General features: G+C 39.0%; 1 protein-coding gene across 1 annotated transcript in view; it reads left to right on the top strand.

The window, feature by feature from the left end:
* The window catches only part of LOC306872351 (polypeptide N-acetylgalactosaminyltransferase-like 6), an 84,708-nt gene that overhangs the window by 41,634 nt on the left and 21,724 nt on the right, over nucleotides 1-21,350 (top strand). The window contains exon 3 of the mRNA XM_079420863.1: nucleotides 19,555-19,663. Within this exon, the coding sequence (XP_079276989.1) occupies nucleotides 19,555-19,663 (109 nt within the window). The remainder of the gene's footprint in view (nucleotides 1-19,554; nucleotides 19,664-21,350) is intronic.

Genomic DNA, 21,350 nt, shown 5'->3' with positions numbered 1-21,350 from the left:
GAGTCTTAACTTCTATAAAGAATATCTCTTTGGTTTTGAGACTTTAGTCCTTGCAAATTCAGGGATCTTAGCTATGCACAAACAGCTTGTAACACTCCAAAGAGAAAGGAAAACTTGAAATTGCATCATATGACCCCTTTAAAAAAAACACTGGGTGGATTTTTAATCATTATAGGATGGATGTGTACACACACTTCCAACACACATTTATGTTCAAACAACTTGTAAAGTGAGTTTTGCATCCGATGACCCCTTTAATGTATGTTGCGTGATTTATAAAGATTCATATTTCAATAGGTGCTGGAATAATCACAGATATGTCACAAAAGTAGGGTTTTTACTGTATTACTGAATCAAATATGCAGCCTTGGTGAGCACGGTCTTCTTACATTCTTTTTACAAAAAAAAAAACAAAACCACACACATCTCACCAACTGTAAACTACTGAACGGTCTACTTTGCAACCATGGATTCAATAAAATAATTAAAATGATGGTTAATTTTTGAGTGAAAAAATCACCGTTTTAATCCATTTCAGACCACACACACATGCTAGGGATGTGCATCTCATGACTCAGGCTGATACGATACTCATCTCGATGCATAACCAATGATGCAATACATTAAAGATATATATGAAGCAGCTACCGATTCCATGCGATACGATTCACCTGTTACGATGCAGTGCGATCCGATTACAATTTGTGCTCTGCATTTAACCCATCCAAAGTGCACACACACAGTAGTGAACACACACCCAGAGCAGTGGGCAGACATTTATGCTGTGGCCTGAGACTCGAACCCACGACCTTTGGATTACGAGTCCGACTCTCTAACCATTAAGCCACGACTTCCCACACTTGCACTTATGGTGTACATACATGTTTTTACATTGTACATATTTATTTAAAATACCTATATGTAATTACATCTGCAATTAATTTCTGTAATTACATTTATAATTACACTGTTGACCCATCCCTTACACCTTGACCCACCCTTAAACATAACCATACCACGAAACCTGTCACTAACCTTAAACATGTCCCACCTCAATAGCAGCAAAAGTGTTTTGAAATACAATATGACCACAATAAGTGCATTGTACTTATTTTTTGATGTAAGTACATAGTAGTTAAGGCCACCTAATATAAAGTGTGACCCAATCTAAAATTGCTCTTTAAAGCATTGAAATAACTAAATTAAAGGTAAAATTACTGAATTAAAAAATAAAAATAAATAATAAATAAAATGACTATATTTTAACTGCTATAAGAAACATTAACTCATTTGAGCTTAGTAATTAGTACTGTACTATCTTACACTTGATTTACCTATTACAATAGTCCCTTTACAGGTACTGCTGTCATAAAAATACACTTATGTAGGTTTAAAATTCTACAAAAGACCCATTTAATGTCCAACAACAAATATTTTAGCAAAATGCATATTTGACTCAAAATTATTGCGGTATTATGCTATTGTGTTCCATCTGTTTAGTGTGCATGCACGCATCAGCGCTTGTTCACTCGCGTAAGCCTCGCCCACTCCCGACAGCAAAATGGATATATTTCCACGACTTTCTAACATTTACAGATGAAAAATATACCTGTGACATGTCAGTGATGCACTGAGGAAAACAATTTCTCAAATGCATTAAACAGCACAAATATATTCGCTTTTTGCCATGGTGGATCGATGTGATCTATGATCGACATTAAGGACTGCTTAAGAATAAGCGTGCACAAATTAGTGAGATTGCATGAAATGAATTTGTCGTTTATGGAACCACTTTAGCCCGATTAATTGTTAGGTTATTTCAAGCCAGGTTTTGGACTTTATTCCCTGTTTTTCCTTGGGTCTCCGTAGTGTTGTGGTTCGTCATATTCACGAACCGGGTGAGCCGCGGATGGCGGCGTGACTTGAGGGAGCTGCCGATGGTGGGTTGGCTTTCCCCACGGACAGCGGCCTAGGGTGAGCCGCGGACGGCGGCGTGACTTGAGGGGTATAAATACACAGGTAAATCATAGACACGGCTGGACAAGAATTAACTAACAATCACATCAGACAAGGACAGGAAACAAACCAAATATGGACACAAGAGGCAGGAATACATGACACACACGACAGAGGACTGACAATAGCGCATCCACTAGGAATTATATATAAATAAAAGTTTTTACTGATGCAAATATGTTAGAAATGATGCATCGCAATATAAATGCCAACTTGTAGCCAATGCACACTTTTTAAACTGATGCATCACATCGTTAACTTTTTATGCTGATGCACTGAGTGAATCGGTGAATCTTTCCATCCCTAACACACACACATATGAGTCAGAGCATCTCCAAAACAAAAAGTAGTGAAAGGAAAGATAACTGGTGAACTGGCATCAGGCTCATAGGCACTCAAGGAGAGTGAAGGAAAGCCTGTCTGGTCTGAAAAATGTATCCTGCTGAAAAACTTAATGCTGACTATAATAGAAAGCTGTCAGAACACACAGTGCATCACAACTTGCTGTGTATTTGGTTGCATAGTCACAGGCAGGTCAGAGTGTCCATGATGACCCTTTTCTGCCATCGAAAGCGTCTAAGATGAACTGGAGCAATGGAAAATGTGGCTTTTTTTTTTTTTTAGATAAGTTGGCTGGCTGGGTGCATGTGCGTTGTTTACTTGGGGAAGAGATGGCAGCATGATGCACTTTGAGAAGTCATTTTAAACCAAAACTTGCCATTTTTTCTGTATTATTTATCAGACAGATCATGAACATCTCATGAACAGTTTGTGGGTATGCAGTCTGTGGGTGTGCTGTCTGAGGTTGAGACTATAAATGATGTACTTTTTTACTATAGGTATTACTGTCTCTAATCTCCCGCTTTATAGAGGTTTAGAACAGTATTTGAAAGTAATATGGAAGCACTTCAGAGAGACAGAGTAACAAAGGAAGTGAGAGAGAACGAGAGGCCACAGAGGAGAGATAAAAGATATTTAGATTTTTTAATTTCATGAGGATGATTCTGGGCAAATGAGTCCTGCCTAAATGAATAGAGTCATAAAAAGAAATAAAGTTTAAAAGCCCTGGAATTAATCAAATTACAGACACGCCATGACCATCAGAAATGTTTCAGAAATTGAATAAGATGTGTATGATAATCACAGTGGCTGGCTCTATACTCTCATGTAATTTCAGCAGATGTTTAATCTCTCTCCAGAGGAGGTGGATGTTGCTCATGCTGAACAGCATCAGATCTGGAGTCCCTCTCCCTACAGGGCATTGGAGGTTAATGCAAAAATCAAACTCAGCAGCATGTGATGTATGGAGCATTGCTGTATTCCATAGCATCCTTTCTCTTACACACAGGTGCCTGAATATCCATTAGACCAATATTTCAGTTCTCCTCCTGTTGAGAACTCTAACACAAACATTCAAAAGTTCAGGGGTAAGTTTGTTAAATGTTTTTAAAAGAGGTCTCATGTTCACCAATCTATCTATCTGTCTATTAGTGCTGTCAAACAATTAATCACAATTAATTGCATCCAAAACAAAAGTTTTTCTTTATATAATATGTGACTCTGGACCACAAAATCAGTCTTAAGTGTCAATTTTTTGAAATTGAGATTTAGACATCACATGAAAGCTGAATAAATAAGCTTTCCATTTATGTATGGGTTGTTATGATAGGACAATATTTGGCCGAAATACAACTATTTGAAAATCTGGAATCTGAGGGTGCAAAAAATCACAATATTGAGAAAATCACCTTTAAATATGTCCAAATGAAGTTCTTAGCAATGCATATTACTAATCAAAAATGAAGTTTTGATATATTTACGGTACAAAATATCTTCATGGAACATGATCTCGACTTAATATCCTAATGATTTTTGGCATAAAAGAAAAATAGATCATTTTGACCCATACAATCTATGTTTGGCTATTGCTACAAATATACCCCAGCGACTTAAGACTGGTTTTGTGGTCCAGGGTCACATATATGTGTGTTCTGTGTAAATTTATTTTGTATACACGAATTCCGGAAATGTCAGGACATTTTTTAAATTTGTATAAAATGAAAACTAAAAGACTTTCAAATCACATGAGCCAATATTTTATTCACAATAGAACATAGAGAATGTTTAAACAAATGTTTAAACTGAGAAATTTTATACTTTTATCCACTAAATTAACTCAATTAAAATTTGATGCCTGCTACAGGTCTCAAAAAAGTTGGCATGGGGGCAACAAAGGGCTGAAAATGTTGAAAGATTCAGCTGGGAGAACATCTAGCAACTAATTAAATTAATTGACATCGGGTGTGTAACATGATTAGCTATAAAAGGAATGTCTTAGAGAGACAGAGTCTCTCAGAAGTAAAGATGGGCAGAGGCTCTCCAATCTGTGAAAGACGGATGCCGTGTCCTCCGGCCTAAAGAGGAGGGAGACCTTCCAACATGTTATTAGCGGTCAGTTCAAAAGCCAGCATCTCTGATGTTATGGAGGTGCATAAGTGCATACGGTATGGGCAGCTTGCATGATTTGGAAGGCACTATGAATGCTGAAAGGTATATAAAGGTTTTAGAGCAACATATGCTCCCCTCCAGATGACATATTTCAGCAGGACAATGCAAAACCACAACCACATACTGGAGCTATTACAACAGCATGGCTTTGTAGTAGAAGAGTCCAGGTGCTGAATTGGCCTGCCTGCAGTCCAGATCTTTCACCTATAGAGAACATTTGGCACATCATTAAACGAAAAACACATCAAAGACGACCACAAACTTTTCAGCAGCTGGAAACCTATATCAGGCATTAAAGTGACCATCACAAAGAACGCGTGATCGCCGTTTTTCTTAGACAAAGACAAAAAGGTTAGCGTATGCCCTCAAGTGTTAAAAACCCAACACGGAGGCACATATTCCTCAAAGCGCTGCTCGACTCACCAGGATGATGCTTCACACACGTTCCCTTTTCCTAGAGCCTAGCTATCTGAGGATAGCCATGTGCTAGCTCGGTGATTGCTCCCCTGCCTAGCGGTTTTTAAGTAGCGGTCTCCTTGAACCCTTACCTAGACAGTGCTGTCTCCCCTTTTGTGTCGTAAGTAGACAGCCCACTCTCCGTCGTCTGGGTAGTTTCAGTCAGTTCCACCTCTGGTAGCCCTTCCTACACACATGGCTATCTGAGGATATCTATGTGTTAGGTCAGTGACTGCTCCCCTTCCTAGGGTCTTAAGTAGCGGTCTCCTTGAGCCCTTGCCTAGATAGCGCTATCTCCCCTGCTAGGGTTTTAAGTAGATAACCCACTCTTGTGATCTGGGCAGCCTCATAGGAGGGCTTACCGGAGTTTTTCAGGCTAGCTCTGTGGGACCAGCTGCTGATAGCTCGGTGATTGACAGTGCTGTCTCCCCTGCTAGGGTTGTAAGTAGACAGCCCACTCTTTGTGGTCTGGGTAGTCTCAGTCAGTCCCCTTCTGGTAGACTTCCTAGGTGCATGGCTATCTGAGGATATCTATTTAAATCAGATTTAAATTTTTAAAGACATGTTTTGTGATTGAAAGCCATTATGCGAGGGAGTGGCAATGGCCTTGAATATTAAGTGATTTTCACCTGAGAGACAAAGGGCCCTCCCCTAATGGCCCCATAATGGCCCATCAGTGTGACTGAGACTTTGAGGCAGGTAAGAGAGAATGTGAGATTGAAAAAATGGGTTTTTAAAATTATTTGTATTTTATTTACAACACAGTATAATGAAAACATACATAATGAAGGTCAAAAGACACATTATTGTGCACAATGATCTAACCACAGAGACGTGAACATACTTTGAGTCATTCCTGCAACAGATTCTGTTCAACAAGTGAAACAAGTAAATCATACCTGATATTTACATGTTATTTAAGTGTTTCTGCTACTTTCCATGGATTCAAGAAGACAAAAACATAATCAGTAGTCAAGGATCTTGTTTTACATAGAATATCAGTGTAGTTGAACATCTGATGTTGGTGCAGCGCTCTCAGAGGAAAACAGTTTGAAGAGACTGAAAGTCAGCAGGATTCATCATCTGTGGTGCAGGTATCTGATTCAATAAAATACAAACAACACAGTATAATCAATTCATACATAATGAAGGTCAAAAGACACATTATTGTGCACACTGATCTAACCACAGAGACGTGAACAGACTTTGAGTCATTCCTGCAACAGATTCTGTTCAACAAGTGAAACAAGTAAATCATACCTGATATGTACGTGTTATTTAAGTGTTTCTGCTACTTTCCATTGATTCAAGAAGATAAAAACATCATCAGTAGTCAAAGATCTTGTTTTACCATAGAATATCAGTGTAGTTGAATATCTGATGTTGGTGCAGCGCTCTCAGAGGGAAACAGTTTGAAGAGACTGAAAGTCAGCAGGATTCATCATCTGTGGTGCAGGTATCTGATTCAATAAAATACAAACAACCAAAAAAAAAAAAAAAATATATATATATATAGGTTTTGAAGCCATAGACTCACGCATGCTTTGTATTATCGTAAAAAAAAGACATTTTATTTTTGAGAAACAAATTATTATTGTTTAACACGTTATTAAAACAATTTTTTGAGCAGAGTAGGCTATTAATAATAAATATGTTCTAAACATACTTAGACTCGTAGCATTCATCATGTTACAGTGTACACTCATATTACTTCTATTGTTTTATAAAGAGCATGAAAACTTCATCGCGCCGTAAGAAATTTAAATACAATGAATTGCCATCATATTCAAAATGTTTTACTGGATTTCAACCATTTTAGTCAGTTTTTTAACTATGATTTTGTAGTCATATAGCCATCCTGAACATCATGTATGATTTTATAGTATAGAAGATATGGTTCTGCAGTCATAGACTCAAGCATGCTTTGTACTATAAAACGATGTACTTTGTACTATAAAAAAAGGATATTTTATATCTGAGAACTAATTGTTATCGTTTAGCATGCTATTAAAATATATTTGTGAACAGATTATTAATAATAAACATGGTCTAAACATTCTTAGATGCTTAGCATTCATCGTGTTGTAGTTTGGGAGCAACCCAACTAGTAATGTGTTCAAGTTTATGTCACAATAACACATTAACTAATGCAAAAAAGAAACATTACTTACTCATCAGATCGATCTTCTCTACTGGATGACATATTGTTTTTCTTTTGAGGGAAATCCAGCGCGTCTTCTTCCAGAAACTAACAGTATAGCCGTGATGAGCAACCTCTTCACTCTTTGGTTATGTTGGGCGTCTCCACGCGGATGCGGCTCACATGGTTATTTACATATGAACAGCGCGTGCAGCGAGGGGCGGGATTGTATTAGAGATAATGAGTTAGACGGGAAAGACTGAATATCGTGTTAGTTTCATACAGATTACTTCATCACAGAATATTTTAAAATAACCATGTTATTTTCGATATGACTTACTTCATTTGAAAGTAGACACTTCAAGCATTCTATATATATAACTCCCATGTCTGTGTGTTCAGAATTCGCTGAGTTACAGTTCATTTTAGTGACGAGTTTCTAAAAGCAGTTCACGGAGACGGAGAAGGCAGAGAGCGCACCCTGTGTGTTTTCTTTATTCTTCAAAAGCACAAAGTTTAGTTGTTATTTTGAGTTTATACAAATAAAAGTAGACTCCTTACAGATTTGAATGGTGTATTGCTCTTATTTGAACGATCAAAAATGGCAGAGTAGTTCAAGCTCATTTCTGCCTTATCAGGAAAATCTGTCACAAAACGCATATACGCGTCTCCCTGATCCCTTGCCTAGAGTGTGCTATCTCCCCTGCTAGGGTGTAAGTAGATAGCCCACTCTTGTGGCAGCCTCATAGGAGGGCTTACCAGGTTTTTCAGGCTAGCTGTGTGGGACCAGCTGCTGATAGCTTGGTGATTGCTCCCCTTCTTAGGGTTTTAAGTAGTGGTCTCCTTGCCCTACCTAAACAGTCCTGTCTCCCCTGTTAGGGTTGCAAGTAGACAGTTGGGTGTAGTTAGGTCTCCTCTCGCTTTAGAGAGTCGTTATGCTGAGACCTCCACTTAAGAGTTCCTCTACCAACAGTGAAGACTTCATGGCTAGCTGAGCATATCTATGTGCTAGTTTAGGGACTGCTCCCCTTCTCAGGGTTTTTAAGTAGTGGTTTCCCTGAGCCCTTGCCTAGACGGTGCCATCTCCCCTGCTAGGGTCATAAGTAGATAGCCCACTCTCTTTGGTCTGGGCAGCTTCACAGGTAAGATTAGCAGGGGGTTTTAGTTTTTGGTCCAGTAGCCCCTTCCTAGAGATATAGCTATCTGAGGATAGCTATGTGACTGCTCCCCTTCTGGGGGTTTTTAAGTAGCAGTCTCCCAGAGCCATGGCTTAGACAGTGCTATCTCCCCTGCGAGATTTTAAATAGATAGCCATTCCCTTGGTCTGGGCAGCTCTTTAGGAAGGTCCTTTTTCATAAGACTCTTTGGATATAGCTTTCTGCGGATAGCTGTGTCCTAGCTGGGATTGTTGGTAGCAATCTTGAGAACTCCTCTAGGCTTCCAGCCTCTCAGTGGTCTTATGTACCTGGCTACTATCGCTCACATAGCATAGCTATCTGAGGATGGCAGTGTTCTTAGCTTGGTTAGGGTGTTCAACCTTACCTGGTATCGGGCTCCCTCGTTTTACCAAGTTATGTGAGCGGCCTGAGGCGTCAGTGGCTTGGCCCCTTTCTAAGGAAAGGCTTGATGTATGTCTGTCACCTCCTTGCTGATCTCTCACCAGGTGGGCAGGCATGCACCCCGGTACGGCGTGAAAGTGTCCACCAGGACGCAGTGTTGAGTTCCCTAGAAGGGGAACGTCTCGGGTTACTCATGTAACCATGGTTCCCTGAGAGGGAACGAGATGCTGCATCCCCTTGCCATGCCTTCTCCTCAGACAACTGAGTTGGTGACATATTCAGCAGGTGCCCTTTTATACTTTCGGGTACCCGCCTATGACGTCACGGGCCACGTGGACCAATAGGATTGGGGTTGTTTTACACATGCTTCAGGTACCGGTCACGCAGACAGCGTTTCCCAAAGTGTCCACCAGGACGGGGAACCATGGTTACATGAGTAACCCGAGACATTTTTTATTATGTTATCATGTTTTTATTGTGTTTTATTGTGTTAGTTAACTGTTTTTAACCCAGCCAAAATAACCTAACTGCAGTTTGATTGAGATAAATTGGAGTGCACAAGGAAAAATTATTTCTGAGAATTGATAAAACTGAGTTTTCTATGTATAAATATATTCTAAATGTCTTTACTGTCACTTTTTAATTCAGTAAAAAAAAATTTTTAAACTTTTGAACAGTAGTGTATACTTATTGTGTTATCTGAAACTGTTATCTGTGTGAAATGGCTGTTTGAAACATTTTCATTTCAATTTAATTTCTTTTTAATAGTATTTTCACAGTAAACATTCTACACCAGACCCTTAGTTTTAAAACCCATTGTTTAGGCTATAAAAATATTATTTATTTAGTTTCTACTGGTTTTGAGAATATCAGACTTGGTTTCTCTCGAAGATCTTGTGTTCAATACATTTAGAGAGAATGACAAATGGCCATACCCCATCTCATGTAGAATAATCTGAATTCATAAACATTAATTCATGTGGGTAAATGAGGGTAAGATCCATCCATCCATCCATTTCCCTGTGTGGTAAATCTGACAGAAATTTTGACCAGGATCATTTTCTCAACATATACTGTATGAGAACTTACACATTATTACTAAAACTCTGGCTCTTACAGGCTGACGTAACCTATTTATGATTGTAAACAGATGTGATGTGAGATTCGACAGGCATTTCCATTTTTCCCATCATCTTTGTGTGTATCATTGTCATGGGGCTTATTTATTTCACAGGTGCACAAGATGGGCTCTCTGATCTCTTGCGCCAGACACAGGGCAAATGATGTGGTTGATCAGAACACAATGGATCCTGCTCTGCTGGACATGTTTTTTCCTGCTATCGTTTGAACTCATCACGGGTCGAACGGTCACAGTTGGCGCTATATTCCGTTTGTGATGTGAAGCAATGCTCTGATGTGCAGATGTTCTCATTAGCAGCACATACTGGAGATGATCCCGTATTCTCAGATAATGATGTATCCTGCAGTGGACATCCAATGTTTTAGGTCGATAGTTCTTCCTCTTTTGTTACTGCTGTTCTCATTCCTTAGAAACAACCTTGGAGAATTGAGTTCTTAGTGCATAATAGAACGCATTACTTTGACATTGTTGATGATACTTAGACTCATGTCTTGACTTTGTGTGGTGTTTAGATGCATGGCCTTCTGACACCAACACATACACGCATTCACTCACAAATATCAGCCAGCTTGATCGAATAGCTCCTGACAGCAGCTGCACAAAAAGCTAATTTAAACCATCCTTGTCCTCATCAGCTGTGCCTGTTTATGGAACCTCGCTTAGTTCACTCTCACCTCTGCTGATGCCTACTGTAGGCCATTCATAGAAGAATTCTATTTATCAAACAAAGCGTATACAGCACCAGCAATCATAATGCCAGCAGAGGAGCGGTGGCTGACAGACAAGACTCAGGGCATTGAAAACCAGCTCTGAGGAGGAAACTGTGAAAGAGAGCTCCGGCAATGGGGATTTTGGACAGTGCTGTTAAAAGACATAATTATATATTGGTGCTGGCAGTGTATAAAACATCTGCTTGCTTATCTGTAGAAAAAAAAGAAAGGGCGATGAGAAAAGGCAGGAGAAAAACAGCAGAGAATTGCAGGGAGAACAAGCTTGCCAAATGTGGGTTGAAAGAAAGACCTTTACCTTGCACACCTCATTTACAGACTGAGAGTTTGAATTTAGTGTTGCTGAAGGAGTCGAATCATTGTGGCTATTATGTGCAGGTTTAAATAGTTCTCAACTCCGGTCTGACGCACGCGGGTTCTCACATTATTTCCTTATCTATGGTGGCCGCGAGAGCTCAGCACGCTGCAACTTCAGAAAACACATGCAAATAGACAAAGCACCAGCAAATCAAGAAAACATCTTCATCAGTTTGACAACAGGTGGTGCAAATTCTCACAACACAAACAAAAAAAGAAACGCACTGAAAATGTTCACAACACAACCAAATAAATGTTATTTGCAGTGCGTTTCTTTTTTTGGTTGTGTTGTGAACATTTGCAGCGTGCGTGTTGTCAAATTGATGAAAGTTGTTTTCTTAATTTGCAGGCGTTTTTTTCTATTTGCAGTGTGTTTCTTTGTTTGGTTGTGTTGTGAGCATTTGCAGCGTGTGTGTTGTCAAATTGAGGAAGTTGTTTTCTTTATTTGCAGGTGTTTTATCTATTTGCAGCATGTTGAGCACTCTCGGCCACCGTATTATCACTTCTCATAATACATTAAAATATTTTTTTCAAGAATACTATCATATATTTCATAGTGGTATTTCATATATATTAGAGGTCGACCGATTGATCGGCCGGCCGATTGATCGGACGATTTTTGGAATTTTTTTTATTAATCGGCATCGGTCGATTGTGTTGCAAATTAGGCCGATTAATATACAGGCGCGTCTGCAAGCAACACGTGATGCTGCCTCGTGCGGCAAACAGATTGCCATTCCACTGGCACAACGGATAACCCTGCCTGCTAACTTTTTGAAGAGAGAACTACCTGGTAGAGCTGTGCGATTAATCGAAATCGAATCGCAATCACGATTTGAGACGTTGCGATTTGCTAATCGCAAAGCCTGCGATGTGGACGCGATATTACTCTGATCCAGAGCATATGCATGACTTCCAGCCTTGAGTGACAGTCTTACTAACCAACAGCGTGAGCGCACCTTCTCCCCGATCAGCACTGCTCTAGCCAACTACGTAAACACCCACCGTTTAAAAAGGGTCAGATCGAAAGTTAGGCAAATTAAAACTAAAGAAAACATATATATATATATATAGCATGTTCGCTAATTCAGAAGACCGCACACACAGCCCGTGTCTCTGAATGCTTCTCCTACTCGCTCCGCTCTGCCCCATGCTGCGCGTCTCCCGCGTCTCACGGACGAGACGCACTCACTTTTATACTCACGGTCTCGCGCCCGGTTCTGCTCCGCAATTCTCTCACGAGCACATCTGGGAATATGGACGAGGCTTAACGCATGCGCACAACCTGTGTCCACTCGCGCCTGGCTCCGCGTTTAAAACGAATGTAAATTAAGTCTAACTGCTTGTTAATTTCACTTGGATGAAATGAAACATTCAGCACATTTTCCACTTGTTCTTAAAATCCCCAAAATACTTAAAAATTAATAAACCAGCCCGTGTAACATGTAATACTTTAATAATTGACTAAAGAAATATAGTTCTTTATTTATAAAAAATAAACAAATCTTTCCTGTGAAATTCAGTAATTCTGTGAAGTACAGGTGTATCTCAATAAATTAGAATGTCGTGGAAAAGTTAATTTATTTCAGTAATTCAACTCAAATTGTCAAACTTGTGTATTAAATAAATTCAATGCACACAGACTGAAGTAGTTTAAGTCTTTGGTTCTTTTAATTGTGATGATTTAGGCTCACATTTAACAAAAACCCACCAATTCACTCTCAACAAATTAGAATACTTCATAAGACCAATAAAAAAAAACATTTTTAGTGAATTGTTGGCCTTCTGGAATGTTCATTTACTGTATATGTACTCAATACTTGGTAGAGGCTCCTTTTGCTTTAATTACTGCCTCAATTCGGCGTGGCATGGAGGTGATCAGTTTGTGGCACTGCTGAGGTGGTATGGAAGCCCAGGTTGCTTTGATAGTGGCCTTCAGGTCATCTGCATTGTTGGGTCTGGTGTCTCTCATATTCCTCTTGAAAATACCCCATAGATTCTCTATGGGGTTCAGGTCAGGCAATGAATCTAAAATATATGACTTACACGAAAAAAAATTACTTTTTCAACACTTTCTAATTTATTGAGATGCACCTGTACATAATAAATAATATTTTGGTATTCAAATACATCGCGTATACGGAAACATTTGATTTTGTGTCGAATGAGAGACCCAACGTTGGTTTCAGTTTCGTTTTAGTCTAAATGAATTAGTTTTGGCTTGTCGTTTATAGCTAGCTTCTTATATTTTTCATTCGTTCTTTTTTAAATCCTGTTAATTGAAAGCATTTGTTGTGGAGTGAGTGGAACTAAAATAGCCTAGCTATGTTTACAGAGTTTATTATAATGTTTGTAAACATTTCACGTCGGCATTAGGCCTATTTCTGAATGAAATAATAAAATGCGAATTATACGTGACTTTTCTCTCTCTCTCTCTCTCTCTCTCTCTCTCTCTCTCTCTCTCTCTCTCTCTAAAAAATGCAATTTGTTATACGCACAGCATATTTTAACCATGCAGCAAACCTTTGTAATATGAGGATGTAGATTTGTAAGAGTGAGGAGGAAGTAGGAGGGTGCTGAACCTGTGGCTATTCTGTACGCAAACATCAATGTCTTGAACTTGATGCAAGCCGCAACCGGTAGCCAGTGCAGGGAGATAAAGAGAGGTGTGAAGTGGGCTCTTTTGGGCTCAAGGAAGACCAGTTGTGCCACTGCATTCTGAATCATTTGTCGAAGTTTGTTTGCGCATGATGGAAGTCCAGCTAGAAGAGCATTGCAATAGTCCAACCTAGACATGACAACGCCTGGGCAAGAAGTTGTTCAGCATGCTCTGTTTGGAAGGGCCTGATCCTCCTGATGTTGTGCAATGCAAACCTGCATGATCGAGCTGTCTTTATAATATGGCCCTTGAAGGTCAATTGGTCACCAAAGAATAATTTTTGATGAACCTAGCAGGATGATGAAATCATGCTGTAGAGTCGGAGTGGCAGGGAAAATGAGAAGTTCAGTCTTTCCCAGGTTGAGCTGCAGGTGATGTTCTTTCATCCATGCCGAGATGTTTGTCAGGCAGCCTGAGATCCATGCAGATACTATTGGATTGTCTGGTTGAAATGAACGATAGAGCTGTGTGTCATCAATGGTAGAATTTGGTAGGAGAAACCATGTGCTTGTATAATGGGTCCCAGTGATGTAGAAGAACTGATCCCCGAGGAATCCCTGTGACCAGTTGATGTTCTTTGGATACCTCTCCTCCCCAGGAAACCCTGAAAGACCTACCTGTGAGATAATATTCAAACCAGTGGAGTGCAGATCCGGTGATGGTAGACAGGAGAATCTGATGATTCACAGTGTCAAAAGTGGCAGATAGATCCAGCAGAATAAGAACTGATGATTTGGATTCAGCTTTCTCTAACTGCAGGGCTACAGTGACCAACAGCATAGCAGTCTCAGTTGAATGACCGCTGCTGAAACCAGATTGATTAAAGTTCAGGTGGTCATTCTGTGAAAGAAATAATGTAACTGTGTCTATAAAGGTGTGGACCAAATGGTCCATTCCATTAGAATAACAAAGGAACAGCATTCCTCAGGAACGTCTTGCAGATTGCAGGATCTCCAGGAGGAAGGTCCTAACAGTATTGTTTCTAGCCCTTTTGTCTTCAGGTATACAATTATATCCCACAGAACTTTCGGAGAAACTAGGATTCATACAGGGCTTAAGATTGTTTGAAGGAAGACATGCTAACATCACTATTGAAGAACTGCTACACTATCATATTCGATAACTTCTTCCCCAAAAAATTTTGGTCAAGCATACTTGGACTAATTGAAAGAGAACAACTGCACACTCACTTAAGCATAATAAATAGCCTATGCTTAAGTGAGTGTGCAGTTGTTCTCTTTCAATTAGATCATATTTTTTCCTTCAACTTGCACCTCTATAGGTGTGCATTTGCTTTGCTTCACTTGCTCAATGAAGTTAAAGTGGATCATAAAGTGTCACTTGCTGTATTTACAGAGATGAGAAATGGGTGGGTGAGAGAAGAGAGGATGACACTACTGGGAAAAGATGGAAGGGTGAAAGGGAGCATAGGTTTGCCTAAAAGTAACTGGTAGAGGAATTGGTGGCACACAGGTAGTATTATGTAGGTTAAATATAATAAAGAAATTAGATGGCTAGAGGTTTTACCAAATGTTGTCTGTGATACAATTGCATGTGTAAATTAAGTCAAGCTGGTTGCCTGATTGTTAGTGCTTGTGGTGGTAAGCCATCTGTGATCGAATGAAGCTAGGAGTGGAAGTGGTAGTGTAGGACTTTTCCAGATGGATTTCAAAGTCACCAAAGACTACAAGTGGACTGCCATCCACAAAGAATGAGGACAGCAGCCCATACAGCTCCTCTATAAAGGATTATGTATGACCAGGAAGGGGATAAATCATTACAATATGGAGTTTAAATACTCAGTACATTTTTAATGCATAGGGAAGAGTGGGTTGAGTATTTCCAATTATTACAAATGAGAAGACCAGTACCCTTCCAAACTGATGGGGGGGTGAGAGAAAGGGAAGTTGTTAGAGAGAACAGCAGGAGTTGTGGAGTCTTCTGGACGAATCCAGGTCTCAGTCAAGCCCAAGATGCTTAGAGTAGACTGAGAAGCAATGGCCAGAATGAAGTTTGTTGACCGCTGACTGACAATTCCAGAGACCCAGAGAAAATGACAGAGGTGCAGCAGAAGAGGTGCAGATAGTATGCAGCTTAGCAAGATTGCGTTGTCATTTTCGTGTGATGTTATAGCATTGTTGAGAGAGAACAAGAATGTATTGGAAACATACTACCGCCTACCTTACTCTACCAGAGAGGTAAGGAAAAATAATTAATTAAAACATCATTTTATTGTACTATTGCATACAATATTAGCTAATTATCAAAGAAAGAAAAAAAATAACAATAGCCATAATATGGACTTTTGTAAATGCTGTGATGCTGTGATACTGTTATTTCCTTCTTACATTGCTGATTTCACCATTAACTCTTCACCTGAACAATTTATGTATATGGTATCATTGTAATCCTTGACCATCAAAACATAGGGGTAGACATCACCTTTTCTGTGTTATCATGTTTAGTTCAGGAGATATGACGCAAAATACATCATTTGGTTATGGTAGAAAGTAAAATGGTCGCCATGGCAACCACAAGGTGTTTTTGCGATGGCTCCATTTCTGAAAATGTTTAGGGCCGCAAACTATACAAGTGTACCAAATTTCATGCTTTTATGAAAAAGTGAACATATCACCTGGACTATGTAGTCTGACGAGTAACTATAACCGTTGTTCATGTGAACTCAAAGACAGCCTGATGCTTTGTTTATAGACTATTTGTGGGTTCCTGTTTGTTGTTTCACCTATCAATTCGTGTCGATAAAGTATAATAGCGTAAATCCTGTATAGTGATTTATCCTATATAGTGCTTTCATAAAGCAAGTAGTGCATACACTTGTTATGTATCTTTGTAAGTCATTGTAAGTCCTCTTTTGAGGCACTCACAGATTTAATCCATCAATATTTCCTAATTAAACAGTCTTTTAATATGGTGAGCAGATCCTTACTTCCTTTTTTTTACTGGTTTAATAAAATTTACAAATTAATTTAAAATTAATTTAAAATTCTTTGTCATTGTGGGCCAAACACATGCTATATTCTTTATGCAGCTGACATTTAAAAAAACAAAAAAACAAACACAAAAACAATCTCTTACTGAAGTACCTTATTGCTGTTGTACATGGCCTTAGAAGAATGAAAAACCAAAACGTGAGCAATGGACATAGCTGTGAATGGCTGTGATTTTATTACAATCAAATTTTTTATTGATTTGTAATTTAAAACGGTTACAAAAAAAGTAATATTTATTCAATTAATTGTAATGAAAAATTATTAGATTTTAATAAAACAACTGAAAACATGCTGTAAATAAGGAAAGAAAGATAAAGAAAGAGAGAGAGAGAGAGAGAGAGAGAGAGAAAGCTATGTTATCTCTTCCAAGTCTCATTGGTTTGATTTGTCTTTGTACTGGGAACGGTGACACTCCTCCTACATGATTCTGCTTTGGAGCAGCCATATGAATTGGATATTGAAGGCAGTGACGCTTTTGAAGGCGACATCCACCACTGCGCTTTGTTGACCACTTTTAATTAGGCAGCGCATTGTGCCGTCTGCCATCCCACTCCAGTCTGGACTGAGTCAGAAATTGCTCAATTTACTGTAATCAATGTGAAGAAAGCAGAGCTTGATGACCTGCCAGAAAACTCCTGTGTGACAAAAATAGCAAAAAGAGAAACATTCAGAAGACTTAGTCCTTTTACTTAATCTCAGATTTTTAACTATAACTGTATTTTTGAAAATAGTCCATTTCTACTTTGAATGTCTAAAACGCCTTATTTTCAAAGCTATTCTGTGTAAATTAATGCTAACCTCACTGTTCTGGAACACAAGAAGCAAATTATAAACACTGGACTGCTGTGCTTTTTCTACATGCAATGTCTTTTTTCTCTTTTTAATATGTCTAGTTCCTGAGGACAGACAGCTTTCTTCGGCCCCAGATATAGGCCATCATAAATGAAGAATGTTGTTTTGTAAGAGTGAGTAATATACAGGTCATGGAGAAATAAATAGTGCTGTGGCTCTGCAAAGCAAAATTGAGGCCTGTGGGTTTGAGTGTTTCAGCTATTCTTGGGTTTTAGCCATATCCTTACAGTATGCATAGATCTGTCAGTTGTAGCGCTTCTCAAAAGCAGCTTTAATCAGTTGTTTCAATGACTTCAGCTGATAATACATGTCATTCATTCAAGTGACAATGTCACATCAGTGTTTTCATGCTGACTTTAGTGTTAAACAATCATGTGACCATTTTGTCCCATTCCGTACAGCCACAGTTTTTTTTTCTTTTTCCAAAGTTCTTTTTTTTTCTTCTTCATTTGACAGTGCTTAGTCACCATTTGTCATATTCATAAAATTTACTCTGACAAAAATTCCATCTAATTTTAGTAAATAAAAAATAACACGACTCTGGCAGATCAATCCCAGACACTCTTGACTATGATTGATTTATTTTAAATCATTTTTCTCTAAAACGTTATTAGTGCATATTGTTAATATCACGCAATGTTGTGTTTTCTAGAAGAGTATAATGTGACAGCTTATGCTGCATTGATTCACCATTTACTAGGGAGAACTACAAGGGCTGAGGGTGTCATTTGGGACAAGGCCTACATGTAAATTACTCACAGCAAACTTAAGTCAGTTGTTACAGTTATAACATCAGCAAGCTCCACCTGTGCTCTGCCACAAAGTCTTGCCATCAGAAGCCTCTGCATCCCTCCGGGAGAGTGATATCCAACATTGCTGCCAGCAGTTCTCTTTTTGTGATTGTCAAGTTGATGTCATATTCTTCTTGTGAAATTCCCCTTTGACAAACTCGGATATGCTTGCATTCTTAATTTTCCTCCCAGAAACTCTCTGAGGCCTTAATAAAGCAATGCTTTTGTTTTTAAATTATTCACAAACACAGTGAAAAAAAGCCACCCAAATCCTCAGAGCCGCAACTGGAATCCAAGCACCTGCCTCCCCATAATCCACTCTGCTAAGTAGCACTCTAAATCATTTCCCTAAAAATCTCTGTGTCTTTTTTGCCAGATTAATTTTGAGTGAATAGTCTCTGTCATTTCCAATTTGCTTACCTGAAGCTTTTCCATGGTGAAGCTTGCGCAAAGACAAAGCACTAAAAGGCATGTAGACTTGCTCTGCATGTATGTCAGAAGCATGGCATCTCTGAGCTTTCATCAAAACCATTCGTTCTAGTGCATCCCTAGTGCATTAGCAACCACCGCCAGTGAAAAGAGCTGTTATCAGGGGTCTATCTGTGAGAATGGGTAAATTGTAGATCAAATGGGGCCTCTTAGACTTTCTAGAGCTCCACTTTTTACATCCTGTAAATGCCTATTGCGCAAATAGAAGAGGCGTCGGTACAACAGAGGAGTACATTGCTGCTCTTAAACAATCTATGTCTACTGCACACCTCTTACCGCTCCACATGATCATTTTGAAATGCTTTTTCATTCCCAAATTAGAAGAATCCACCAGGAAAAATGTGACATGCTGTGCTGGCATGATGGAATTGAAGGTTGGCACCAATTCTGCTCTCCCAAGTTTGAGAAATCCAGCCAAATATGCACCGTGCGCATGTGATTACTCAAAAGATTAAGGGTTGCACCCCGCATAACACAGACCCACAAGTAAACTACGTTTTTTTTGTGCAGCTGATCAAATCTAAAGGAGAATATTGCCTTTGGCTGGAATGTTCTGTATAATGTTTATGGATCAGATTGGAAAGCTTTCTGGTTATTAAGTTGCTGGCTACACAGATTTCAGCCAATTGAATGTGTGTTCAAACAACAGCTATGATTGAAGTTTTAATCAGTGCATTATAGGACAATTTAGGCGTGAACAAGGTACCTCAGGGAGTTCTTGGAGATGTTTCAAATTGAAGTTAAATTACTTCTTATAATAATGCTTTTGCTGTTGTATTTTTATTTGAGTTCTAACTTGATATAGCTTGATAGTATATCTCACTTCATAAAGTTTCTTTCTCCACAGGGCTTCCCGCTGGGCTTAAATGATGGCCACATTTATACCTGGACAGACGGTTTGAGAAGAAGAGACTGGCATGACAACGAGAGCATCAGGAAAGACAGCCAACGTGTTGGTACGTGCACTAAATCCACTGAATAGTTCAGAATAGGCCTTTTCTTTCTTATAATTGATACTTGTTCCTCTCAAAGCATATGAAAATCTCACATTATCACAGCATAAAGGACACCAGCCAGACTAAAGAGGAATGATTTGATGATGATGACGTTTTCTTTATGGCTTTCATTTAGGGTAGGACATTATTTTAGAATCCCTGCCAAGCTGTCCCTGTAAATCAACTGGTTGCCCCTGTGGCTAAAGAGACTTTATTGATCCATCTGAATTTACGGCTGGTTAATAATGTAAGGGTGTCTTTTTGCAGTGTTAAATTTTAGCTGCATTAGGTCCTCGGCAGTTAAGGATATAAATGACTGTCGAGGTTCTTACTTTGGTGTTTATTTTATTCAGCCATTTCTGTTTTCAAGGATGACCCAAGGTGCTCAACAGGATGTGGTTTTTGGCCAAGCACAAATTGCCAAAATCTTTAACTTGTTTACAATTCAAATTATAGATCAGTCAATTGCTGGCATGAACAGTAGGTATGTGCCAGCAATAATGTATTTATTTATTATGGTGCTGTCACAATTCTCCTCGACACGCCCCTTGTCGTCATTGTCATATGTAATCAAGGAGGTGTGTTCTGAATAACTCGTGTCCGTCCATCGATCACAAGAGTGATACTGCTATTGGATAAAGATGTTGAGTTAGACCATCAAACTAAGATGTTGATCTGTCAGTGGATGTAAAGAAACACATTGCATAGCTTTCCAAAAGATCTGTTTATGTATTAATGACACGCTTGAGCGACTGAAAGATAAAGTTTCCGTTTGTTCTTCACATTTCACAACGTGTGAAACATGCTGCTGGATTTTCAGAGCATCTTTTATTGGAAGATATGGCAATGTCAAGCATCTTGTCCTTGGAGGCAATGCAGGTAAGAACATTAGTTTTTAACTTGACTCTGTTAAGACACCAAGCGTTCAATGTTTGAGTGTTGCTAATAAAATCATTACATACCCACGGCATACTGTACATGCATAGCATCTTTTGTAACACAACAATAATAATGGTACTTTTAAAGCTATCTACAGAAAACTATATACTGTAGGTAGCAAAAGCAATGACTGCATTGAAACAGATTGTTGAAATAGTTGTTGTTGTGTTCCAGTTTGGAACACATCTGAAACATTAAAGTGTGACAAACATGCAAAAAAAAAAAAAAAAAATCAGGAATGGGGCCAACACTTTTTCACACCACTCTAATTTTGTGCTGCAGGTAACTGTATGAAAGCAGGTACCCAGAAAGAGGCTTGTTTTGTAGCTCTTTGGAATATTGAAAAAAGAAGTCACTATTAGGCAGGGAGATTTGTCAGATTAGAGAGAGGATGGCTTTTCTGGCGCCTGCAGGCAGGACCACGTCCTTCTGCATATGGCCCACTCGGCCCAACTGTTCTGTGTTGACCCGCCACGTTGGAGCATGCTGCATTATTCTGTCAGAGGACTCTCAGAGCACACCATCTGTTGGTGACAAATCTTATGATAGCGGCTTTCATTATGAAAAAAACACTCACAATTTTTCATGAATCTAGTTCATTAGAGCTGGTAGAATATGAATGCCAGGGAGGAGTAATAGATCTTCCCGGATTAAAGCATAATAAGGGGTGTTTTATTATTATTATTATTATTATTATTACTATTATTAT

Source organism: Barbus barbus, assembly GCF_936440315.1.
Source record: "Barbus barbus genome assembly, chromosome: 7".
Lineage (NCBI taxonomy): Eukaryota > Metazoa > Chordata > Actinopteri > Cypriniformes > Cyprinidae > Barbus > Barbus barbus.
This window is presented reverse-complemented; position numbering and strand designations above follow the sequence as displayed.